Source organism: Monodon monoceros, unplaced genomic scaffold, assembly GCF_005190385.1.
Source record: "Monodon monoceros isolate NGI ecotype Baffin Bay Population unplaced genomic scaffold, NGI_Narwhal_1 Super_Scaffold_21, whole genome shotgun sequence".
Taxonomy (NCBI): Eukaryota; Metazoa; Chordata; class Mammalia; order Artiodactyla; family Monodontidae; genus Monodon; species Monodon monoceros.
In genome coordinates, this window is record NW_021703778.1 from 77126404 (window position 1) to 77147675 (window position 21272).

Genomic DNA, 21272 nt, shown 5'->3' on the forward strand with positions numbered 1-21272 from the left:
AAACTGGTTGGTGTTAGATGCCATCTTCCACTCCCACAGCTGCCAAAGAGCTCTAGTTCACAAATCTGAATGGATCCTGCCTGCTCAAAGCACTTCATCAGCTCCCTTTCATCCACACATAAAACCCAAAACCTCTGCATAACACACAGGCCATTTATGATCAGACCCATCTCTTTCCAGCCTCCTTTCCCATAGCTTTCCAGCCCTACTTGACAACTGAGCCATGCTGAACCGACTTCAGGTCCCAGAGCAAGTCCTTCCCAGCTCTGGAGGGGTGCATCTGCACACCCTCCTGCCTCTGTGAGAAACTCCTGCCCTCCTTGTCTGCAGAGCACATTTCTGTCCCTCCTATGAGCCTCAGCCCAGCTTTGAACTCCTCTGTGAAACCTCCCTCTGCTCTTCCCGGCATCCCCCCACACCCCATGCTCTATGCCCCTTTCTGCACTAAAGCAATCATCCCACCATCTGGACCCACTCTAGATGCTGGTGGGTTTATTTTCTCACTGGATCATGAGCTCCTCAAGGGCAGGGATGAAGTATGGTCCCTCACCATAACCCACTCTACATAAGCACAAGGCTTATCTTCTGGAAGGTGCTCAAATGTTGGCTGAAGTAGTGAATGAACTCCATTTGCATTTTATCTCTGGCTGTGTCTAAACCAAAGAAAATCACACTTGTCTTCTCAGAAGAGGGAACATATTCAAATACCAAGAACTGCAGTTCCTGGTAAGACCTTTGAGAAAATGACGTTACCAACAGCAGCAACTGGAAACTCAGCAGAATGCTTAAGTGCTAAAAACAGAGTGAAATGGGCCAAGACTTGAACAGTCACGGTTTAGGGGGCCTGAAGGGGTAGAGGTGGGGGAGATTCCTGACTATCTAAAGTTTAAGAATCACACACACACACAAATAAAATAAATAAAGTTTAACAATCACAAACAACTTCTTTCGTAAGAATTACATATATTTACATTGTGGATCTGAAATACATTTTCACAGGAGTTGCTGCTCAAATGCAAAGACTACCCAATCTGGAAACCTCCCCCAACTGTTAAAGCCAGCACTTCAGATAGGAGATAAGCTGTTTCCAGCTGGAGTGGCTTTGGAAAGTCTGCTCTAAAATGAAGTCATCTTGTTCTCGTCACTGTCCTCCTCCCCAGCCTTCCTTCTGGGACCAACCCCCATCCTGTGACTCCCAAAGGACGCTGCCCTCTCTAGTTATCCATGAGGCTCCCTGGGTGCTTGGGGCTATGGGGAGGGCTCTTCAGCTTGGGGGTGGACAGGTGCTCCAACTCATAGCGTCCATTCTCAGAGGACTTGTGTGTGAGTATCTCCTTTATTCCCTCCTTCTGGCTCCTCTTGTGCTCAATAATCTGCTGGAGCTGGTACCCAGCATATTCTGGCTTGGCAGTCAGCGGGCCAGCTGGCACAGCTACGCCAAGAACATCTGACACCATGTAAGGGCGCAGCCAGCCCACCAGAGGAGTGCTTCCAGGGCTATAGTGGGTCTGCTTGTGGTAGAAGAGAAGCCCATCTACCTACAAGAAAGAAAACCAGGGATCAGAATGACTTCTGGGGCCACATGTTTGTAGGAGACCTATATGCACTGGGGTAGCTCTTGTGGTCCAGCTCTTTTTTTCTGGGTCACTGCCAGAAGAAAAAGAGTCTTTGTTTCTCACACATGAATTTCTCTAAAAGAAGAAATGGCCTAGAAAACTAAATTTTAGAAAATAAAAACATAAAAAGTACTTTCCCGTTTACAGGGTGCTTTCCTACCTACTATTTCACCCTCTTACCCACCATGGAAGTGTCTGGGAGATGGAGCTGCTCAGACTCAGGGAGTTCTGGAGCCTCCCTCAAACACACAGTGAGTATGAAGCAGAAATTCAGCTTGAACCCAGGTCTTCTCTCCTCAAATCCCATTCACTTTCCACCACCCGGAGGTCTCTGTAGTGGGGGATGTGCTCCACACCGGGAACAAAGCCAGGGGACTGGACAAGCCCCTCCAAGATGCTGGACTGCTGAGTGCAGGGGAAACAGCCTGTCGAGAAGCCCTGCTCCCCAACCATTGCTGGCTGCCTAAACCTCCTCCTAAATTGTCTGTGAGCTATGTTCTGGGAAACTCAGTTTTTCTCAACGGGAAGACCTCCCACAGTCCCATATGTTCTTTTCTGTGATTCAGTGACTCATCTCTGAAAAGCATTTATTGTCACTGGGGCATAAGGGTTATAAACAAAGATGGTGTTCTTACCGCCTTCTTAACTGACTCCCAGAAATGAAGGCAACTCAGCCTTTGCCATTTCATCATTTGGGAAGCTGTGATCCTTTTAGCAAAATTATATCCAGTTCAAGCAAATACTTGCAGGTGACCAGGCAGAATTTTAAAGGGTATCATGGGCAAAGGAAGTCTGCTTGTAGGGTAACTGCAGGTTCTGAGGATGACAAAAGACTGCCCAAGACTGAGGAGATTCTGGGGATGTGAGACTTTCAGCACTAAAACCAGGGAAGTCCTGGGCAACCTTGGACAAGTTGGTCGCCCCACTGCCATGCCACTGCTCAGCAAGCACTGCCATCCCTGGGGACCATTTGCTCTTCGGAGGAAGGAAGGATTAGGAATTCACAGCCCTGCAGTCTGTCAGTCACAGAAGCCCCAGCTGTGGCAGTCAAACAAGGGGCCTCGTTCTCTGGCTTGTAGCAGAAAGAGGCACACAAGAAGGACCTAGGAATGGAAACCTCACCCCTCTCTGGGCCTCAGTTTCTCCATCTGTAAAATGAGGGAGTTAGATGAGCTGTCCTTTCAAGGGCCCTTCCAGCTCTGGCATTCTGACTTATCTGGCAGGGTGGCACTGAGGCTATGAAGGGCCACGAGCACATCCTTTTCCAAGAGTCAGCATTTAGCCCTTTTCTGATGCTTTGACACAGCAAAGTCAGAGGCTCTCTTAAGACTGTATAACCAAGTTTCCCTGTGTCTTACAATCAGATCAGAGCAATAAAAACAATGGTTTTGTTACCTCAAAAGGGAAATCCATAGACAGCACCTTACACAGGCTCTCAGGGGTACAAGGGAAATTCTTTAGCCCCACAAATTTAAACTAAAACGTAAATTAGAACAAAGAATTAGTACATGTTACAAACAATATTGGTTCCAGCAACTGAACAGCTGTATCAAAGAAGAGAAGTTTTCAGTCTCATCCTTCCCTACCCACTCCCCTCTACTTATCCTCTGAATTACTAGGTCAGGAGTTCTCAACCTTGCTTTATACAGGAGAACCATCTGGGAAACTCTTAAAAATTACTCATGCCCAAGCACCACCCCGAGATTCTGACTGAACTGCTCTGGGGTGGGATCCAGTCTTTTTTTTTTTTTAAGCTCTCCAGTTGATTCATGCAGTCAGGACTGAGAACCACTGCCCTGTGCTAGGTTTAGGGATTCTATGTTATTCTCCCAGCTCTATGACAGTTGCCCCTAATGAAGGACTGGTGAAGCCCCTTTCACACCAGCAAAAGTTTTTACACTGAAGCAGTATACCAAAGTGATTAGGACTATGACAACCTCTGAGTCAGATTGCCTAGGTTTGAATCCCAGCTCCGTCAATCATTTAATCTCCATATGCCTCCATTTTCCCATCTGTAAAAAGGGATAATAAGATATCTACTTCCTAGGATTGTTATGCAGATGCAATGAGATAGTACATGTAGCGCACACAGAACAGCATCTCAGAGAAAGTAGTACCCATGTTCCCTTTCCTCAGTGCATGTTCTTCTAGGACCTTATTGATAACATCACTGGAAGTACTGGTCCCATTTACTGTTCCTGTAACTGGTTATTCAGTTGCTTTTAAAAATGCTGTAAGCAACCCAAGCAAATGCCAGTCTACAGGGCTTAACTAATAAAATGCAATGAAAACAACTGTCCCATATTTAATCACTGAGCGAAGAGCCAAGACATTTGGGTTATCATCCTGGACTATGGGACCTTGGGGAAGGCAGTCCCTTCTCTGAGCCTATATACTAACCTATAAACAGAGGGGACTGACTAGATGAGGTCACTCTTAGCTCAGATACAAAGGCAGAGGTGCTCAAAGTGTGGTTCATGGACCAGCAGTATCAGTTTCACTGGAGAACTTGTTAGAAATGCAAATTCTCAGGCTTTAACCCAGACCTCCTGAATCAGAAATTCTGGGGGTGAGGCCCAGGAGCCTACAGTTTACCAAGCCTCCAGAGGCTGCTGATGCAGGCTACAGTTGGAGAATTCTAAACAGTGTTATTAATAAAAACAGTTATTAGCATTTTACACCAGCCACTGTTTATTGAGTGCTCACCATAAGTATTACGCTAGAAAGACTTGTATATTTATATAATTTGGTTCTTAGAACAACCCTGTAAAGTAGGTATTATTAACGCTATTAAACAGATGAAGAAACTAAGGCCAAGTAAAGATATTAACTTAACCTGGTAATTGTTAAAGCGAAAACTGGAATCTAGATAACTGTTAAGTCCATACTTTTCCCACTATGCCATGCTGCCTCAAAAAGAAAAAAAAAAGATAATTTCATTCATAATGATTCTATTTAGATAACAGACCAATCCAAACCAATCCCCACAAAGAACTCTGCAATCCTAACACCAGGCCTTACGGGATTGAGCTTGGTTTTCTCTCCCAGTCCTTCTTCTGGTAACTTTGAATGCATCCAGTAGAATCGGAAATCAGTCTGCCAGAGAAGAGAAAGGGAAAGATTAAAAACTGCTCACCTCAAACTCTAATACGAACAAAAACACCCCATTCTAAAAAGGTACCTGATGGTCAAAAGGTACAAACTTCCAGTTATAAGATAAATAAGTACTAGGGATGGAAGGAAAGTACAACACAATGACAATAGTTAACTCTGTTGTCTGGTATATACATGACAGTTGTTGAGAGGAGATCCTAAGAGTTCTCATGGCAAGGGAAAAAAAACATTTATTTTTTTCTTTTCTTTTCTTTTTGGTATCTATATGAGATGGTGGGTGTTAACTAAACTTACTCAGGTAACTATTGCAAACTATATGTAAGTCAAATCATTGTGCTATACACCTTAAACTTACAGTGTTGCACGTCAGTTTAATTTCAATAAAACTGGGAAAAAAACAGCCACCTGATTTATGAAGACCTAAGCCCTTCTCTCACCCTCATTTCCCTTAAAACACTGCCGTAAGGTCAGGAAGATGTTCATAAAATCTTCAAATATTTTTTCCTTAAAATCCAATAGAATTATTAATAGTAGTAATGCCAACATTTATCACTGAAGGCCTACTATGTCTCAGGCTCCATGCTAAGGACCTTACATACATAATCGTATTAATCCTCAACCATCCTCTGGGAATTTTATTATTTTTTGTTTTTGTTTTTTTTTTAAATATTTATTTTTGGCTGTGCTGGGTTTTCGTTGTTGCACGTGGGCTTTCTCTAATTGCCTCGAGTGCGGGCTACTCGTTGTTGCAGTGCGCAGGCTTCTCACTGTGGTGGCTTCTCTTGTTGCGGAGCACAGGCTCTAGGGGCACGGGCTTCAGTAGTTGTGGCACGCGGGATCCAGAGCGCAGGCTCAGTAGTTGTGGCACACGAGCTTAATTGCTCCGCGGCATGTGGGATCTTCCCAGACCAGGGCTTGAACTCATGTCCCCTGCATTGGCAGGCAGATTCTTAACCACTGCACCACCAGGGAAGTCCCGAGAATTTTATTATTATTATCTCTATTTTACAGGTGAGGACTCTGAGGCTCAGAGAGATTACATCACTCACCCAGGTGCACACAGAAATACTATGGGACCAGGACTCACCAACTCCAAAGCACATTATGTTAACCTCTGTTTTATTTTACCTAAGGATTAGAAACTACTTTATAGCTGTAATTTCACATAAACTACTTTATTCCAAATTACTATTGATCTAAATTACTGATACATATGCTTCTGTTGTTATTTAGGGACTTTTCTTTCTTTCTTTTTTTTTAATTTCCAAAACCAAAAATAAAAAACCCACAATCTTTTCTTTATATTGTCAAAATATAGGTGGCTTTAGTTATCAAATTTGTAGGTTGTAAATGCATGTTATGAAACATCCTTCAACAGAATTATAGGAAAATATGTTCCTGATTGAATTTTTATTTTTTAATTTTTTTAATTTTTAAAAATTAATTAATTAATTTTTGGCCACATTGGGTCTTCGTTGCTGCGCGGCCTTTCTCTCTCTTTTTTTTAAAAATAAATTTATTTATTTATTTATTTTTGGTTGCACTGGGTCTTCGTTGCTGCCCGTGGGTTTTTTCTAGTTACGGTGAGCGGGGGCTACTCTTCGCTGTGGTGCGCGGGCTTCTCATTGCGGTGGCTTCTCTTGTTGCGAAGCATGGGTTCTAGGCGTGTGGGCTTCAGTAGTTGTGGCTCGTGGGCTCTAGAGCGCAAGCTCAGTAGTTGTGGTGCACGGACTTAGTTGCTCTGCGGCATGTGGGATCTTCCCGGACCAGGGCTTGAACCTGTGTCCCCTGCACTGGCAGGCAGATTCTTAACACTGCGCCACCAGGGAAGTCCCTCGATTGAATTTTTGAGTTCTGAGTTTTAGGCTTGGCTCTGCATTTGGGCAAGGTACTTAACATCTGTGGCTCTCAGCTTTCATATCTAAATGATGAGGAGTAGCAACAATAGTACATACTTACTTTTTAGAGTTGTAAGGGATTCAATGAGATCATGCTCACAAAGTGCTGAGCAATGCAGGTCTTGGCTATTTTTTTGTTTTTGTTTTTGTTTTTTTATCTTTTGGCCACACCGTGCAGCATGTGTGAACTTAGTTCCCTGACTAGGGATTGAACCCATGGCCCCTGCATTGGAAGTGCAGAGTCTTAAACTGGACCGCCAGGGAAGTCCCTTGGCTATTATTTTTTGAATGAGATGCATGCTAGAATTCTGAAGTACCAGCACCTAGCACAATTTGGAAACCTAGCTTGGGGTAATGGCTACAGAAAGAAGCAGCCTGTGGTGATAACCTGTGATTTGGACACGTGGGCCTGCATGAGGATCGCCTGGAGGTTTATTAAAACGTAAGTCCCATCCCCAGAGTTTCTGATTCAGTAGGTCTAAGAATTTGCATTACTAACAACCTTCTGAGGCCACACATTCAACATTCTGAGAACCACTATGATAAACTAATTGACAGGGAGCATAAAAAACCCACCACTTTAAAACTGGGACAACGATGGGGAGCATAGGAGCAGAGATGGACCCTGTGGGGTGACCTAGCCTCTCTCTGATGACTGCATCTGTCACTCGAGAAAATCACCAATCTGAGAAAAATGTTGTGGGAAGGTGAAACCTAAGGGGAGAATATTGGGTAGGGGGCCTCTCCCCATTTGGAAAAGCTCCTTCCAAAGCTAACCCCTCAGAGATTTGAAGCCTTACGGTCATACCAAGGAGGCCCTGACATTTTCAGGGTCAAGATGTGGTTGATGAAGAGTGGAGGTGACAGAAGTCTATTTGATGGTGCTTAACATTCCACCTTCTCTTCCTTGTGCCGCCTGCACAAGGCAGCATCCCCTTCACCTGCAACCTTCCCTGCCAGCAAGCCTCCCACACTCTGGAGAGAGGGGAGGGGGCGGTTACAGCTTCTACAAAGTCCCAGCCTACCCTACACTCTGTTTCTCCTTCCTCCCCTCAAGAATTGCTATGCTTCCCTTAGTTCCTCCTACCTCTTTTTATAAATGAAGCTAATTTAAACACACCCAAAGATGCAAGGAACATTAGACAATGTTCTTGATATACCACATCCTGTACACACCAAGAAGTTGGTCACGTACTAGACACACATGCTGAGGCACTTTCCTGGGAGGAGAGGAGAAAACAGGAGAAGACATGAGGGGAGTATCAGTCCTTACCTGGCAGTCATAAAAAGGGTGTCCCCGCCAGCACATCACGTCCAGAACGTAGTAGGTCTGGTTCACCTCACTGTAAATGCAGTCCAGAATGGTGTAGTCTGGAGACACAAAGTAGAAAGTCAGTACAGGGTACCCCTTCCCATCAGGGTTCCCTCCACCACAATCTGGGGAGCCCCATCTTAGGGGCTTGGGAACTGAATCCAACAATCCTCAGTGCCCACAGCAAGCACCAGCACTACAGGACAAAGTTCTTCACAGCCTTTTCTGGCTACCTGGCACAGTCTAGGGGTGACCTGAGGTATGACAGCACAAGAAGGATCAAGGCAATGCCAAGTGTGAACTCTGAACCTTTAGAAAAACTGGGACATTTACTCACCTTAGAGAAGTTCAAGTTTGAAGGGAAGTAATCTTCCATTTTAGTTTACAATTACTTTTTGAGTTCCTAACACAGGCACTGTGTTCTGTGGGGAATATTAGCTATAAGTAATCCCTGCCTTTAAGGAAGTTACAATCCAGTTAAGGAGATAAGATGATTACAGAGGAAAGAACCAAGACCTGAATTATACAGCACAAACTAAGAAAAACGAGAGTTCCAGAAAATGCTTCATGGAAGAGATGGGATATGAACAATCTTTTGGGATCAGAGGACTAAAATAACAGGGTAGAGGGGAGGTGGAAGCGCATTTCAGGCTCGAGTAAAAAAAGCCAATAGAGGGCTCAGAACAGAGGGCAGGAATAACCACCAGCAGAGCCTGGGCAGGCAGAGGTGAGAGAACGGTTCTGGCAGCTCTGCCAACTCCTCGCTGAATGACCCCGGGCAAACTTTCGTGACCTTAGTCTCCCTGGCTGGGCCCAGGTGAGAGGAATAAGCTAAGATTAGGACACTGAGAAAGGAGAAAAGGGAATTCGGCAGGAAGCCGCAGCAACAGCTTACTGTACATTACATTTGGCCTTCTGGGGGTCCTTTCCCCAGAAAACTGCACCTGTCATCTTGTGATGGAAGTCCATGGGAAAGGTGCACTGACTTTAATTTAGGGGTTTATTGCCCAGCAGGCCTCACAAGTTGCAACTATTCTGCTACTGAGGAGTCCTGACCTTGAGGGAGAGCCCAGTGGGCAGGATATTACCTGTGCGCAGTTTCAAAAGTATGCTTTTAAAGTGGGTCTTTAAAACAACTAACTAAGCAACTAACCAAGCACTGATTATAAAAGTTAATGAACAGTCAATTGTATGTAGGTACCTTTTGTTGTTGCTGAGTTTCGCCTGTTGCCTCCTGGCAGAAGGGAAGAAAAGCTGCTGACGCAGTAGCCACTCTTGGTGTAGGCACTGGTAGAACCCTGTGTGGACAATTACCATTCTTGTCAGGCATCAAGGTCTCCTTACCCTCTTGCTTCCACATTCTGCAGGGGTGCCATCAGCCCAAAGATGGCTCTCATCAAATCCCTCCTGCAGGAAAGCGTTTCAATCCCCATGGCAGGGACAGCTGCTGTGGCAGATAAGGAACACAGAGTGTGCAGAGAACCCCTCCCGCTACAGGCCAGGCATGCTGGTGCCGGGGGCAGGAGCAGCTACTCACCCTGGAGGCCACAATAAGGGCTCTTTTTCCAACAGGGCACACGACCACAATCCATTCCTGATCCAAATCTGAAGGGACGTCAATTAACCACTCTGAGAGCATTAACTGGGAACACAAAAAATGGTGTTAAAAATCAACAGGGCTGTGCTTCTCCCATGTTTACAATGACAAAGAATTCACGTCCTATATATATAATAAAAATACATGTAAAAGAATGAGAACAGAAAAGGGTGACAGTGGGACCTCCACCCCACTAGCTCTTAGTAGTCAACTCATCTCCTGCTCACTGTGAACTTCAACTTCTCACCTTCATTATCTGCATCCATATCCATTCTTACTACTTCACCTCCTGTATGGGGGGATAGGACCCTCTATCTTTCCTTACTTTGTCCACCCACCTACCATTATCACAACCATTATGTTCCAGGGGCTATACCTCAGAGATGAATCAAGTCCCTGACCTTGAGATGCTCTAAACTAGATCATTTCCCAAACTAGTGACCCAAATACTATACTAAAGGATGTTAGGAAATCTACCTTAAATTTAAAAAAAAAAAGGGCTGTGGTGAAATGAATTTGAAAAAATCTACTCTTCCATTCATCACTAGTCCCTCCCATCTATACAAGACTTTAGCCTATCAATTAATACTTCCCACCAAATCTCTCATCTCTCCCATCTCTCCTTCCCCTTAGGCCACAAAATACTTAACCCCTAATCCTCAAAACCAAGGCAAAAATGAAAACCTTTTATCACTCTACATTTCTATTAAGATATTCCACGTTCTCTCTTTTTTCAACTACTTCGTATTTTTTTTTTTTTTAACATCTTTATTGGGGTATAATTGCTTTACAATGGTGTGTTAGTTTCTGCTTTATAAGAAAGTGAATCAGTTATACATATACATATGTTCCCATATCTCTTCCCTCTTGTGTCTCCCTCCCTCCCACCCTCCAACTACTTCGTATTTCTTGCTGCTGCCTTCCCACCCACTCTGACACCCGCAGTCCAGATTTGCTACCTCACAGCCCCACTTGACCTCCTTGCAGCCAAGTACCTCTATTCCCTCACCTCCCCCTCCTTCCTCTACTCCTGGTGTAATGCTGCCAGTCACATCCTCCTCCTTGGCACATGCTCCCTTGGTCCCATGACAGTACTTTTCTGTTTTTCCTCCAAACATTCCTCCACACACTCCCCCAAAACATGTAGATAATCTTCAGGGGGCTGTTTTAGGTCCCCCTTTTTTCTCTTAGATGCTGTTCCCCCCGTGGGGGTGGAACTCATCTACTTCACTTGTCATTTCTAAGATGATGCCTCCTAATTCTCTCTCTTTTTTTTGTTTTGGCTGCGTTGGGTCTTTGTTGCTATGTGCAGGCTTTCTCTAGTTGTGGCGAGTGGGGGCTACTCTTCATTGCGGTGCACGGGCTTCTCATTGCAGTGGCTTCTCTTGTTGTGGAGCACAGGCTCTAGGTGCACGGGCTTCAGTAGTTGTGGCACACGGGCTCAGTAGTTGTGGCTTGCGGGCTCTAGAGCACAGGCTCAGTAGTTGTGGCGCATGGGCTTAGTTGCTCCATGGCATGTGGGATCTTCCTTGACCAGGGCTCGAACCCGTGTCCCCTGCATTGGCAGGCAGGTTCTTAGCCACTGCGCCACCAGGGAAGTCCCCTAATTCTCTTCTTTTTCATCTCCAGACTTCTTTCCTTTCCTCCAAACCTATATTTCCAGCTGTCCATTTGCTATCTCTTTCTCTGTTGGTCCTCTCTGTACCTTAAACTCAGCATAGCCGAAACAGAATTCACTGGCTTCTGTTGCCCAAGTACCTCCCATCCCTGAAACACCCACCCTTCCCCTTCTGCATTCTGTGCCCTATTAATATCATCACCTTCCTCTCTGTTATTCAATTAAACCCAAGGCATAATCAACACTCCCTTAAAGAATAACAGTAATACAACACCAAAAGCACAAATGACGAAACAAAAGATAGATAAATCAGACTACATCAAAATGTAAAACTTCTGTGCTGCCAAAAACATCATCAAGAAAGTGAAAAGACAACCCACAGAATGAGAAATATTTGCAAATCATGTATCTCATAAGGAACTTGTATCTAGAATATATAAAGAACTCTTATAACTCAATAATAAAAGACAAATAGCCCAATTTTTAAACGGGCAAAGGATTTGAATAGACATTTCTCCAAAGATATACGAATGGCTAATAAACACATGAAAAGAAGCTCAATATCATTAGTTACTAGGGAAATGAAAATCAAAACCATGAAACACCACTTCACACCCACTAGGGCGGTTATATTCAAAAGGACGGACAATAACGAGTATTGGCAAAGATGTGGAGAAACAAACTCTCAAACATTGCTGGTGGGAATGTAAAATGGTGTAGTCACTCTGAAAAATAGTCTGATAGTTCCAGAGTTATCATATGGCCTAGTAACTCCACTCCCAGGTATATACCCAAGAGAAATGAAAACATATGTCCATGCAAAAACATGTAAATAAATGTTCATAGCAGCAATATTCATAATAGCCCCAAAGTGGAAACAACTCAAAAGGCCATCAACTGATGAATGGATAAACAAAATGTGGTATATCTATACAACAGAATATTATTTGAAAAGACATGAAAAGGAATGAAGTTCTAACACATGCTACAACATAAATGAATCTTGAAAACTTTCTAAGTGAAAGAAGCCAGAAGCAAAAGGATGTATCTCATATGATTCCATTTACAACATAAATGAATCTTGAAAACCTTCTAAGTGAAAGAAGCCAGAAGCAAAAGGATGTATCTCATATGATTCCATTTACAACATAAATGAATCTTGAAAACCTTCTAAGTGAAAGAAGCCAGAAGCAAAAGGATGTATCTCATATGATTCCATTTATACGAAATGTCCAAAATAGACAAGTCCATAGAGACAGAAAGGAGATCAGTGATTGCTAGGGCCTGGAGGGAAGGGGAAATGGGGAGTGACTGCTAATGGGTGTGAAAATATTCTAGAATTAGATAGTGGTGATGGTTGCACAGCTCTGTGAATTACTAAAAAAATACTGAATTGTACACTGTAAATGGGTGAATTGTATGTTATGTGAATTGTATCTCAATATGGCTGTTTAAAAAAATAGCAGTAGCAGCTAATACTGTGGGGCATTCATTATGGGCTCTGGGCTAGGTATTTAAGGTACACTATTTCATTTAATCCTTCTAACAATCCTATGAGATAGGTACTATTACGATGTCCCATTTTACGGATAAGAAACTAGAGACTTAGACTGGTTAAGTAACTTGCCCATGGTCAACACAGAGCCTGACTTTTTTTTTTTTTTTTTTTTGCGGTACGCGGGCCTCTCACTGCTGTGGCCTCTCCCGTTGCGGAGCACAGGCTCCAGACGCGCAGGCTCAGCGGCCATGGCTCACGGGCCCAGCCGCTCCGCGGCATGTGGGATCCTCCCGGACCAGGGCACGAACCCGTGTCCCCTGCATCGGCAGGCGGACTCTCAACCACTGCGCCACCAGGGAAGCCCCAGAGCCTGACTTTGAGGTCAGTCCATGCGACCTGAGCTTAAACCCTTACCCGCTTCTCATATCGCCTCTCCTAGCCATAAATTCTGTTCATTCCACCTGGCAACATCTCTCATACTCATGACCTCTTTTCCTTCCCACTTCCACTGCCCTTAGCACTCATCAGATCTTTTAGCAAACCTAAGCCCCCTACCACAGTCTCTCTCTTCCAGGCCTTTCTACACTGATGTGGTAGTCATCACATGAAGTCCCACCTCTGTCCCTGGCTCAAAAAGTCTTGGTGGTTCCTCACAATCTAGACCCAGAGTCTAAAACCTTGTACATATTTCTGCTATACTCCTCCCCCTACCCTATGTTGCTCCATCCTCACACACACTCTGCACACCCCTCCTGAACACATCATATATTCTTCTCCCACCTCTGGGCTCTTGCTCAGCCTGATCCTGCGGCCTGCAATGCCCTGAAATGCTCTGTACCTCCACCTGTCCTACCCATGTTTCCAAACTGTCTCCTCTTTCATTAAGCTTTTCCTGATTTCACAACCCTGCTTCCTTCTCTGTTGGAAGTTAATTTCACTTTCTTATTGCAAAAACCATAATCTACACTTATTAGAGGAGTGCATGGGCTATTTCTGGCCCACATCTATCTTCCCCTGAGAATAGCCTAGCTTAACATAGAACAGGGCCTTCAACAATGCTTGCTTCGGGGGGACTTTTCTGGTGATCCAGTGGCTAAGACTCCGCACTCCCAATGCAGGGGGTCCGGGGTTCGATCCCTGGTCAGGGAACTAGATCCTGCATGCCACAACTAAAGATCCCACATGCAGCAACAAAGATCCTGCGTACCGCAACTGAGACCCGGCACAGATAGATAGATAGATAAATAAATATTTTTTAAAAAGCCAACATTCTGTTTTAAACAAAAACAAAACAAAACAATGCTTGCTCGGGACTTCCCTAGTGGTGCAGTAGTTAAGACCCTGTGCTTCCACTGCAGAGGGCATTGGTTCGATCCCTGGTCAGGGAACTAAGATACCGCATGCTGCGCAGCATGGCCAAAAAATTTTAAAAACAACAAGAAAACAATGTTTGCTCAACAGAACTAAATTGTACTTTGTCGTAGAAGATGTCTGTGCTATATTTGAGGCAGAGAAAGAGGATGGGAATGTGTGCACTCAGGAACCATATTCTTTTTTTTTTTTTTTTTTTTTTTGCGGTACGCGGGCCTCTCACTGTTGTGGCCTCTCCCATTGCGGAGCACAGGCTCCGGAAGCGCAGGCTCAGCGGCCGTGGCTCACGGGCCCAGCCGCTCCGCGGCACGTGGGATCCTCCCGGACCGGGGCACGAACCCATGTCCCCTGCATCAGCAGGCGGACTCCCAACCACTGCGCCACCAGGGAAGCCCAGGAACCATATTCTTAAGGTGGGAGAGGATTCTGAAGTGACAAGACACTTGGGTTATAGAGAGAAGTAGACAATAGCAGGGTAGACCCCCAGCCCCACTCAGACACATGCCCTGCCTTTTGGAGAATAACTGGATTGCCTAGAGCACTGGACAGTCTCCATGCCTGCTTCACCTAAGGCGCCACAAGCCACACTGATTTCCTCTCTGGAATCAACAGGCCACTTAGTCAAGTTTGTTATAGTGATCTGTTGTTTCATGGCCTCAACCTCACCTAGGCCAACTGGCTGGCCTGGGGTGGCTGGGCAGGCTCCCAGTATTTAAGGACCTCCAAGCTCCTACCACCTGAGTGTGAAGACCCAAGGCTGGCATGTTAGTCCACCACTTGGGAAAGACTACCAGCTTGGGAGATGGGGTGGGGGACAGTGCTGGGCTGGGCAGGCCTGATCCAAAACGGCTGTATAACGACTAGTAAAGAATGGCGTCCGCTAGCATATCAGTAGCTCAGGGGCTTTAAATGCAGCAGGCCGGAAGCCTTTGCTAACAGCATGGGGTAATGATTCCCAAACCCACTACCCAGACTCTATCAGTGACCCTTGTCAGCACACAAAACTGTAAGTCATCTCTCTTCATCTCATAACTTTTATGTACATCAGCACTTTCGTTGCAGATGCTCTTCCTTCTTCCTGCCTCATCCTCCTCTTCAGGGCAAGTAAAGAGCTTTGACTGTACAGTAAAGGGAGCAGGACCAGCTGCGCCTAATCTTCTCTGGAGCACTCACTTGATTAGCATAGCGTTTTGGTAGCTTCTTGCCAGTGTCGACATCCATTTCCTCATCATCTTTCTTTTCTTCTTCTTCCTCACTCTCCATCCCTGTCCAGTCATCTTCAGCGAGCCTTCTGGCATGGTTCACATAATCCAGCCGCTTTCTGAGAAAAGAAAAGGCATAAGGACAGGTCTTTACGTCTTATAGGAAGACACCCTGAAATGTGACAGATGTAATTCAAAGTCTCCAAATTCAAGAGCAACTTGGGAATTGTGGTGGGGTAAGAGATGACAAAATTTCCTTTGTAAGCCTTAACTAGTGACCACCTCCTCACAGATCCTGAATAGGAAACTCCCTCTGAACACACTCAGCTTTCCTCAGTTTCCTAAGAATAGGCAAGGTACAATATTTAAAGGAATTCTCAGGGTTCGCTAGTGGCTGATCCTACTCCTACCCACCCCACCCTAGACTCCCATCTCCACCCCAGGTGAGAGCTGACACTTCCCTGCCTGGCAGATATACCGTCTGAAGGCTCCCAGGGATTGCAGAGAGGAAACACCGAGATGCAGTGAGAAGTTTGAGACAAGGACAGCTTCTGGGACTTTCTGAGGAACAGCCAGACCTTTTTGCAGTTCCTAACTTTCAAAAAAGGCCACTTAGAAAAAACTAAGGAAATCTGAGTAAAGAAGTATGGATTTTAGTTAATAATAATGTATCAATATTTGTTCATTAGTTGTAACAAGTGTACTATAAGATGTTGGGAATTCCCTAGCGGTCCAGTGGTTAGGACTCGGCACTTTCACTGCCGTGGGCCCAGGTTCAATCCCTGGTTGGGGAACTAAGATCCTGCAAGCTGCTCAGCATGGCCAAAAAAAAAAGAGAGAGAGGAACTTGACATTTTGGAGGGAGACTTTTCACCACATACTCTTTTTTAAAAACACTTATTTATTTATTTATGGCTGTGTTGGGTCTTCGTTGCTGCATGCGGGCTTTCTCTGGTTGTGGCGAGCGGGGGCTTCTCATTGTGGTGGCTTTTCTTGTTGAGGAACACAGGCTCTAGGCACACAGGCTTCAGTAGCTGTGGTGCACAGGCTTAGCTGCTCCGCGGCATGTGGGATCTTCCTGGATCAGGGCTCAAACCCATGTCCTCTACATTGGCAGGCGGATTCTTAACCACTGCACCACCAGGGAAGTCCCTTCTCCATATACTCTTTTATGTATTGTGAATTTTGAACCATACGAACATATTGCCTATTCCAAATTAATCACAATTTTTAAAAACTGGGGATCGGGGGAATGCGTGATCTGAGAATGTAATCTGCAAGTGACCCAGAGGCCACAGGGAACCATCTCTGCTAAACACATCTAGTGATGAAGCAGTGGGCAAAATGCAGCTGTCGATAGTTCCTCCTAATCCTTAATTCCTTAACCAGAAGAGGCCTATGTTGCACTGAGAATAAAAGGATAGGCCCTGCCTTCAGAGCAGCCCATCCTCAAACACTCCTATCCTGCAATCAATCTCTTTCCCTGTTTGCTCATCTTGGTATTGAGACCGAAGTGTATGGAAGACATTTCCTCAGATTCCCTGTGGAATTGTCTTGAATTCCCAAGGGCTCCACAGAAACATCTGGGCTGAAGGAAGACAGGAAGCCCACACCAAAGCCAGGAGTCAGACTGCAGGAGAAGGCACACAGGGAATGTGGGGAGTGGAAGTATGGGAGTGGCTTTCACAAGTCCCTAAACTACAAAGCTCAGTACTGCTGCCAGGAAAAAAGAAAAGAAAAATTTAACCAGAGAGTTGAGCTTTTGCTTTCAAACTTCAGTCTCTCCCTACTCCCTCATTTTTCCCAAGCTCTGGGTGTAAAGGATGTCTACCTCTGCCAGGATTTACCCCTCCCAAACTTGTGGGCAAGAAGAACAACCTACAAAGGGTCCACTTTGAAGGTGGCTCTGTAGAGACAAGCCTGGAGCCTCCTGAATGGTTCACAGCTCCCAGCCTCCAGAGAGAAGCCAAGGAGTTAAAGTATCCCTTACGATTTCTGCAGTTCCAGTAACCGGCGGCGCCGCTCACTCTGCTCCAAGGAACTGTACTTGGACTTGTACTGGGACAGGCGGGGGTGTGGGGCAGCTGTGCTGTTCAGATCTTGAGACACAGAAAAGCTACTAGCCAGGGCTTGACTCAGCTCTTCCATCTTCCCTACAAAGGAAAACATCAGAAAATTGTTCAATCGTTTTGTATCACCTTTCGGGTACAGGCAGTTATGGTGTAACATGATGGCTACATTCCTAAAAAACCTCACTTAATCCAAAATCACAATTATTTCTATGGGAAAAAAAAAGAAGTTAAAGGGTAAGTGAGTTACATATGAGCAGTAATGTTTTTCTCGCAGATATTTTAATAATGAGCATTTTGATAGCTCTGAGTGTATAAACTTCAACATCAATCAAATTCACCTTGTGATTGAATCTAACTTTTGCTCTTTGCCATCATTCACCAGGGACCCTGTCATTAATTCCTTCTTACAATCATTGACATGCAGTGAAGTAATCGATCATCTAATATTTTTCCTGAATAGTTCTAAAAAGCTGTTACTCAATAACTAATGTAATTTTCTTTTTTAACTTTTTTTTTTTTTTTTTTTTAATGTAGGGCTTCCCTGGTGGCACAATGGTTAAGAATCCACCTGCCAACGCAGGGGACACGGGTTCGAGCCCTGGTCCGGGAAGATCCCATGTGCCGCGGAGCAACTAAGCCCGTGCACCGCAACTACTGAGGCTGCGCTCTAGAGCCCACGAGCCACAACTACTGAAGCCCGCGCGCCTGGAGCCCGTGCTCCACAACAAGAGAAGCCACCGCAACGAGAAGCCCGCGCACCACAAGGAAGAGTAGCCCCCCCTCACTGCAACTAGAGAAAGCCCGCACACAGCAACGAAGACCCAAGGCAGGCAAAAATAAATAAATTTAAATAAATAAATAAAATATGTAATTTTCCGATGCAAGTTTTATCTGATTGGCTGTTTAGTTCTCCAATAAATGCCAACTCATATCAAGAAAATTTAGTTCCAGGAGAAGTACTGGTTCTGGAGCCCAGGGAGGAAGACAAGAGGAGCCAAAAACCCAAACCTGGCAGTTACTTTCTTGCTTTATAGCTTGTTTTGTTTATTTGCTTGTTTGGGGTGGGCAGAAGGAAGGTTTCAGGGCTACCTATGCAGGACTCATTTCGAAAAGAGCTAAAATATGGAAGGCTGCCTCCCAGTTAACACCAGCTGCTCTAGAAAATGTGAAGGACAGACATGTGGTACATTTGGGAGATAGAGAGTAAATCATATTGGAGACAGACTACCAAGGGCCACCCTAAAGAACGGGAGTAGAGAGAAAGATGTGAAGTCACACTTCACTCACCCTTCCATGAATGAAGGTATGAGGTAGCACAGGAGCTCACCTAAAGATTAAATGTGCACCTCAAGGAATTCCCTGGCAGTCCATTGGTTAGGACTCTGTACTTTCACTGCCAAGGGCCCAGGTTCAATCCCTGGTGGGGGAACTAAGATCCCACAAGCCGCCACGGCCGGAAGAAAAAAAAAATTAAAAAAAAAAAAAAGTGTGCCTCAGACTGCAAGAAAAGAGGAACATTTGGGAGAAATTTTACTCACACACCTGGCCTGGCCCAACCCTTCAAGTTCTAGTATAAACCAGAGGGTACCACCAGTGCTTAAACTCCACCCCAGTCCAGGTCCCAATGCTCTTGAGCCTCAAAACCAACAGGTTGATTGCAGAACCTCCACAGTTAAAAATACAACTCTATGGGCCTCTACTTGGCAAAGAGTTATTTTCCATTGCACATTTGAATTCAGATTTTCTTTCTTAATTTACAGCATTAGATTTTTTTTTTTTTAATGCCCGCACCACGCGGCTTTCGGGATATTAGTTCCCAGACCAGGGATCAAGCCCCCAGAGTGAAAGCGCCGAGTCCTAACCACTGGACCACCAGGGAATTCCCTAGATTTCTTTTTTCTAATTTGAAAGGAACTTTTCTTGTGTGTGTGGTAAAAACACATGACATAAAAGTTTACCACTTAACCTTTTTTTTTTTTTTTTGTGGTACGCGGGCCTCTCACAGTTGTGGCCTCTCCCGTTGAGGAGCCGGACATGCAGGCTCAGCGGCCATGGCTCACGGGCCCAACTGCTCCGCGGCATGTGGGATCTTCCCGGACCGGGGCATGAACCCGTGTCCCCTGCATCGGCAGGCAGACTCTCAACCACTGCGCCACCAGGGAAGCCCCACTTAACCATTTTTAAATGTACACTCCAGTTGTGTTAATTACATTCACATTGCTGTACAATTTCCAGAACTCTATTATTTTTGCAAAATGGAACCTTTATACCCATTAAACACGAAAAAAACAGAAACAAAAACAAAAAACCCCACCTTTTTAAAACTTAAGATTAGCATATTATGTGTGGATTTGAGGCGTGTCTTAACATGTATGTTATGCAACCGGGGTGGCCATTCATAGTTGAGGCTGGGTGATAAGTACTTAGGATCCTAAATGGTATGCTATTTTCTGTATTTTTCTATACTTTTGTGTAAGTTTGAACACTTCCATAATAAAATATTTTAAAAATTCATTATGTCTTCGTCTTACCAAAGTAATGACCCAATCTAAAATACATTTATTAGGCCTCATCGTGCTTTATCTCGGTGTGGGTTCATGCTCTGCCAAGAAGCATAAAATCCTTCTTAAAATTGATGCCTTGGATACTGGGGCGGCTGGCTGTACCTCCCTTTATGGCTGTCCTTGGCTGGCTCCTGCTCTTTCAACCCATTCTTCGGAGGATGATGACTCCAAGGATTCTGAGCTGGCGGTCTCAAACTCCACCTGTATCCCATTTCCGATCCACCCAGGCCCCTCCCCCGAGCTCCAGACTCCAATTGTACCCCGCTACTGCCTCTTCCTCCTCTCCCTCCTCCTCCCCCTCCGGGGGCGCCCCGCCTCGAATCCCGCAGCCAGGATCTAGGCCTCCTCAGCGTCTCCCACCGGGCTTCAATGCGGCCGGGGGAACTGAACTCCACTCGGCCGCCCTCCCTGCTACAGGCGCGCACAGCTTTTCTCTATGGATGGGGTCATCTAGGCCTTGCATGATTCGCCCCTCCCCCACAAAGAAAATCCCTGAGGGGTCCTGGCCCGACAGCCTGGAACTGAAGAGTGGAAGCGCGCCCAAGGAGAGGCCCCGGCCTCGCTCTGCCCCTCCAGGTCATGTCTCGGGAAGCCGGGAGTGTGCAGCCGGCCACAGAGAGTTACAGCCGGGCGCCCAGGGGCAGTTCGGGAGCCGGCGGGGCCCAAGCTAGAACCGACGACTCACCAGGTCGAGGTGACAATTCCACGCGCAGCCGCCAACGCCGCCGCCGGGGGCCGACCAATCAGCTGCCTTTAGAGAGCCGGCCCCGCTCCCTTGGCCGCCGCCGTGCCTCCGGGCTCACCCACCTAGCGCTGGGAGTTTCCGGCTCCTCCGGACGTAGAGAACGCCGGGAGTTCTTCCGCGGTTCTGTCACGGGCTTGCGGTTACTTCCGCCCTCAACTACCGGGGTTTTTCCAGTCCGTCCGGGCGGGAGTCCTGCTTCTGATTTTGTGTTGCTACCCTCCTGCAAGGTGACTTGGCCGGGCCGAAGCCTCACTCCTGGGCAGAAGCTTCTCCGGGTTACTTTCGCCAATAGCTGGAACCCCGGTCTCGTGGCCGGGCGTTCAAGGCCCTCCAGGCCCTGGATCCTGCCGCCTCCCCCAGATACGCACAGTCCTTAGGAGTGCACCAACAGTCCGCTCCCTCTCCCGTGACCATGCTTTATACGGGGAAAGCGCTGCCTGAATGACTCCCTCCCCCGCCCACACATACACCCACCACTAAGTCTCAGACAATTAGTCGTCCCCTACCCATTCGCCCCTTAGAACACTGGAAAGAAACCTCGATTACAGCCATTTGCTCGCTTTAGGAGTTTCTCTTTCCTTCTCGGCTGTGGGCTTGGCAATGGTAGGGACCTTGTTTGATTCCTGCATCCGGCACAAGGCACGGCTCTGGTGAAGGAATGAATT

At 45.9% G+C, this 21272-nt stretch overlaps 1 protein-coding gene across 1 annotated transcript; it reads right to left on the bottom strand.

The window, feature by feature from the left end:
• Positions 1–943: 943 nt before the first annotated feature.
• SNUPN (snurportin 1) lies at positions 944–20698 on the bottom strand. The gene is made up of 9 exons (XM_029239348.1): positions 20548–20698; positions 17217–17379; positions 15198–15345; positions 9478–9582; positions 9142–9238; positions 7902–7999; positions 4638–4712; positions 3012–3092; positions 944–1538 (listed from the first exon to the last, which is right to left on the bottom strand). Exons 2-9 carry the CDS (start codon positions 17372–17374, stop codon positions 1215–1217), a joined length of 1086 nt encoding a protein of 361 aa, XP_029095181.1. The 5' UTR covers positions 17375–17379; positions 20548–20698; the 3' UTR covers positions 944–1214.
• Positions 20699–21272: the final 574 nt, after the last annotated feature.

Bases quoted from the DNA above. Each gene is read 5' to 3' on its own strand.
- SNUPN (XM_029239348.1), bottom strand. From the start codon at position 17,374: ATGGAAGAGCTGAGTCAAGCCCTGGCTAGTAGCTTTTCTGTGTCTCAA. The intron at 15,346-17,216 runs GTAAGGGATACT...TTCTTTTCTCAG, and splicing joins TTACTGGAACTGCAGAAATC to AAAGCGGCTGGATTATGTGA. The intron at 1,539-3,011 runs GTAACAAAACCA...TCTTTCTTGTAG, and splicing joins CTATGGATTTCCCTTTTGAG to GTAGATGGGCTTCTCTTCTA.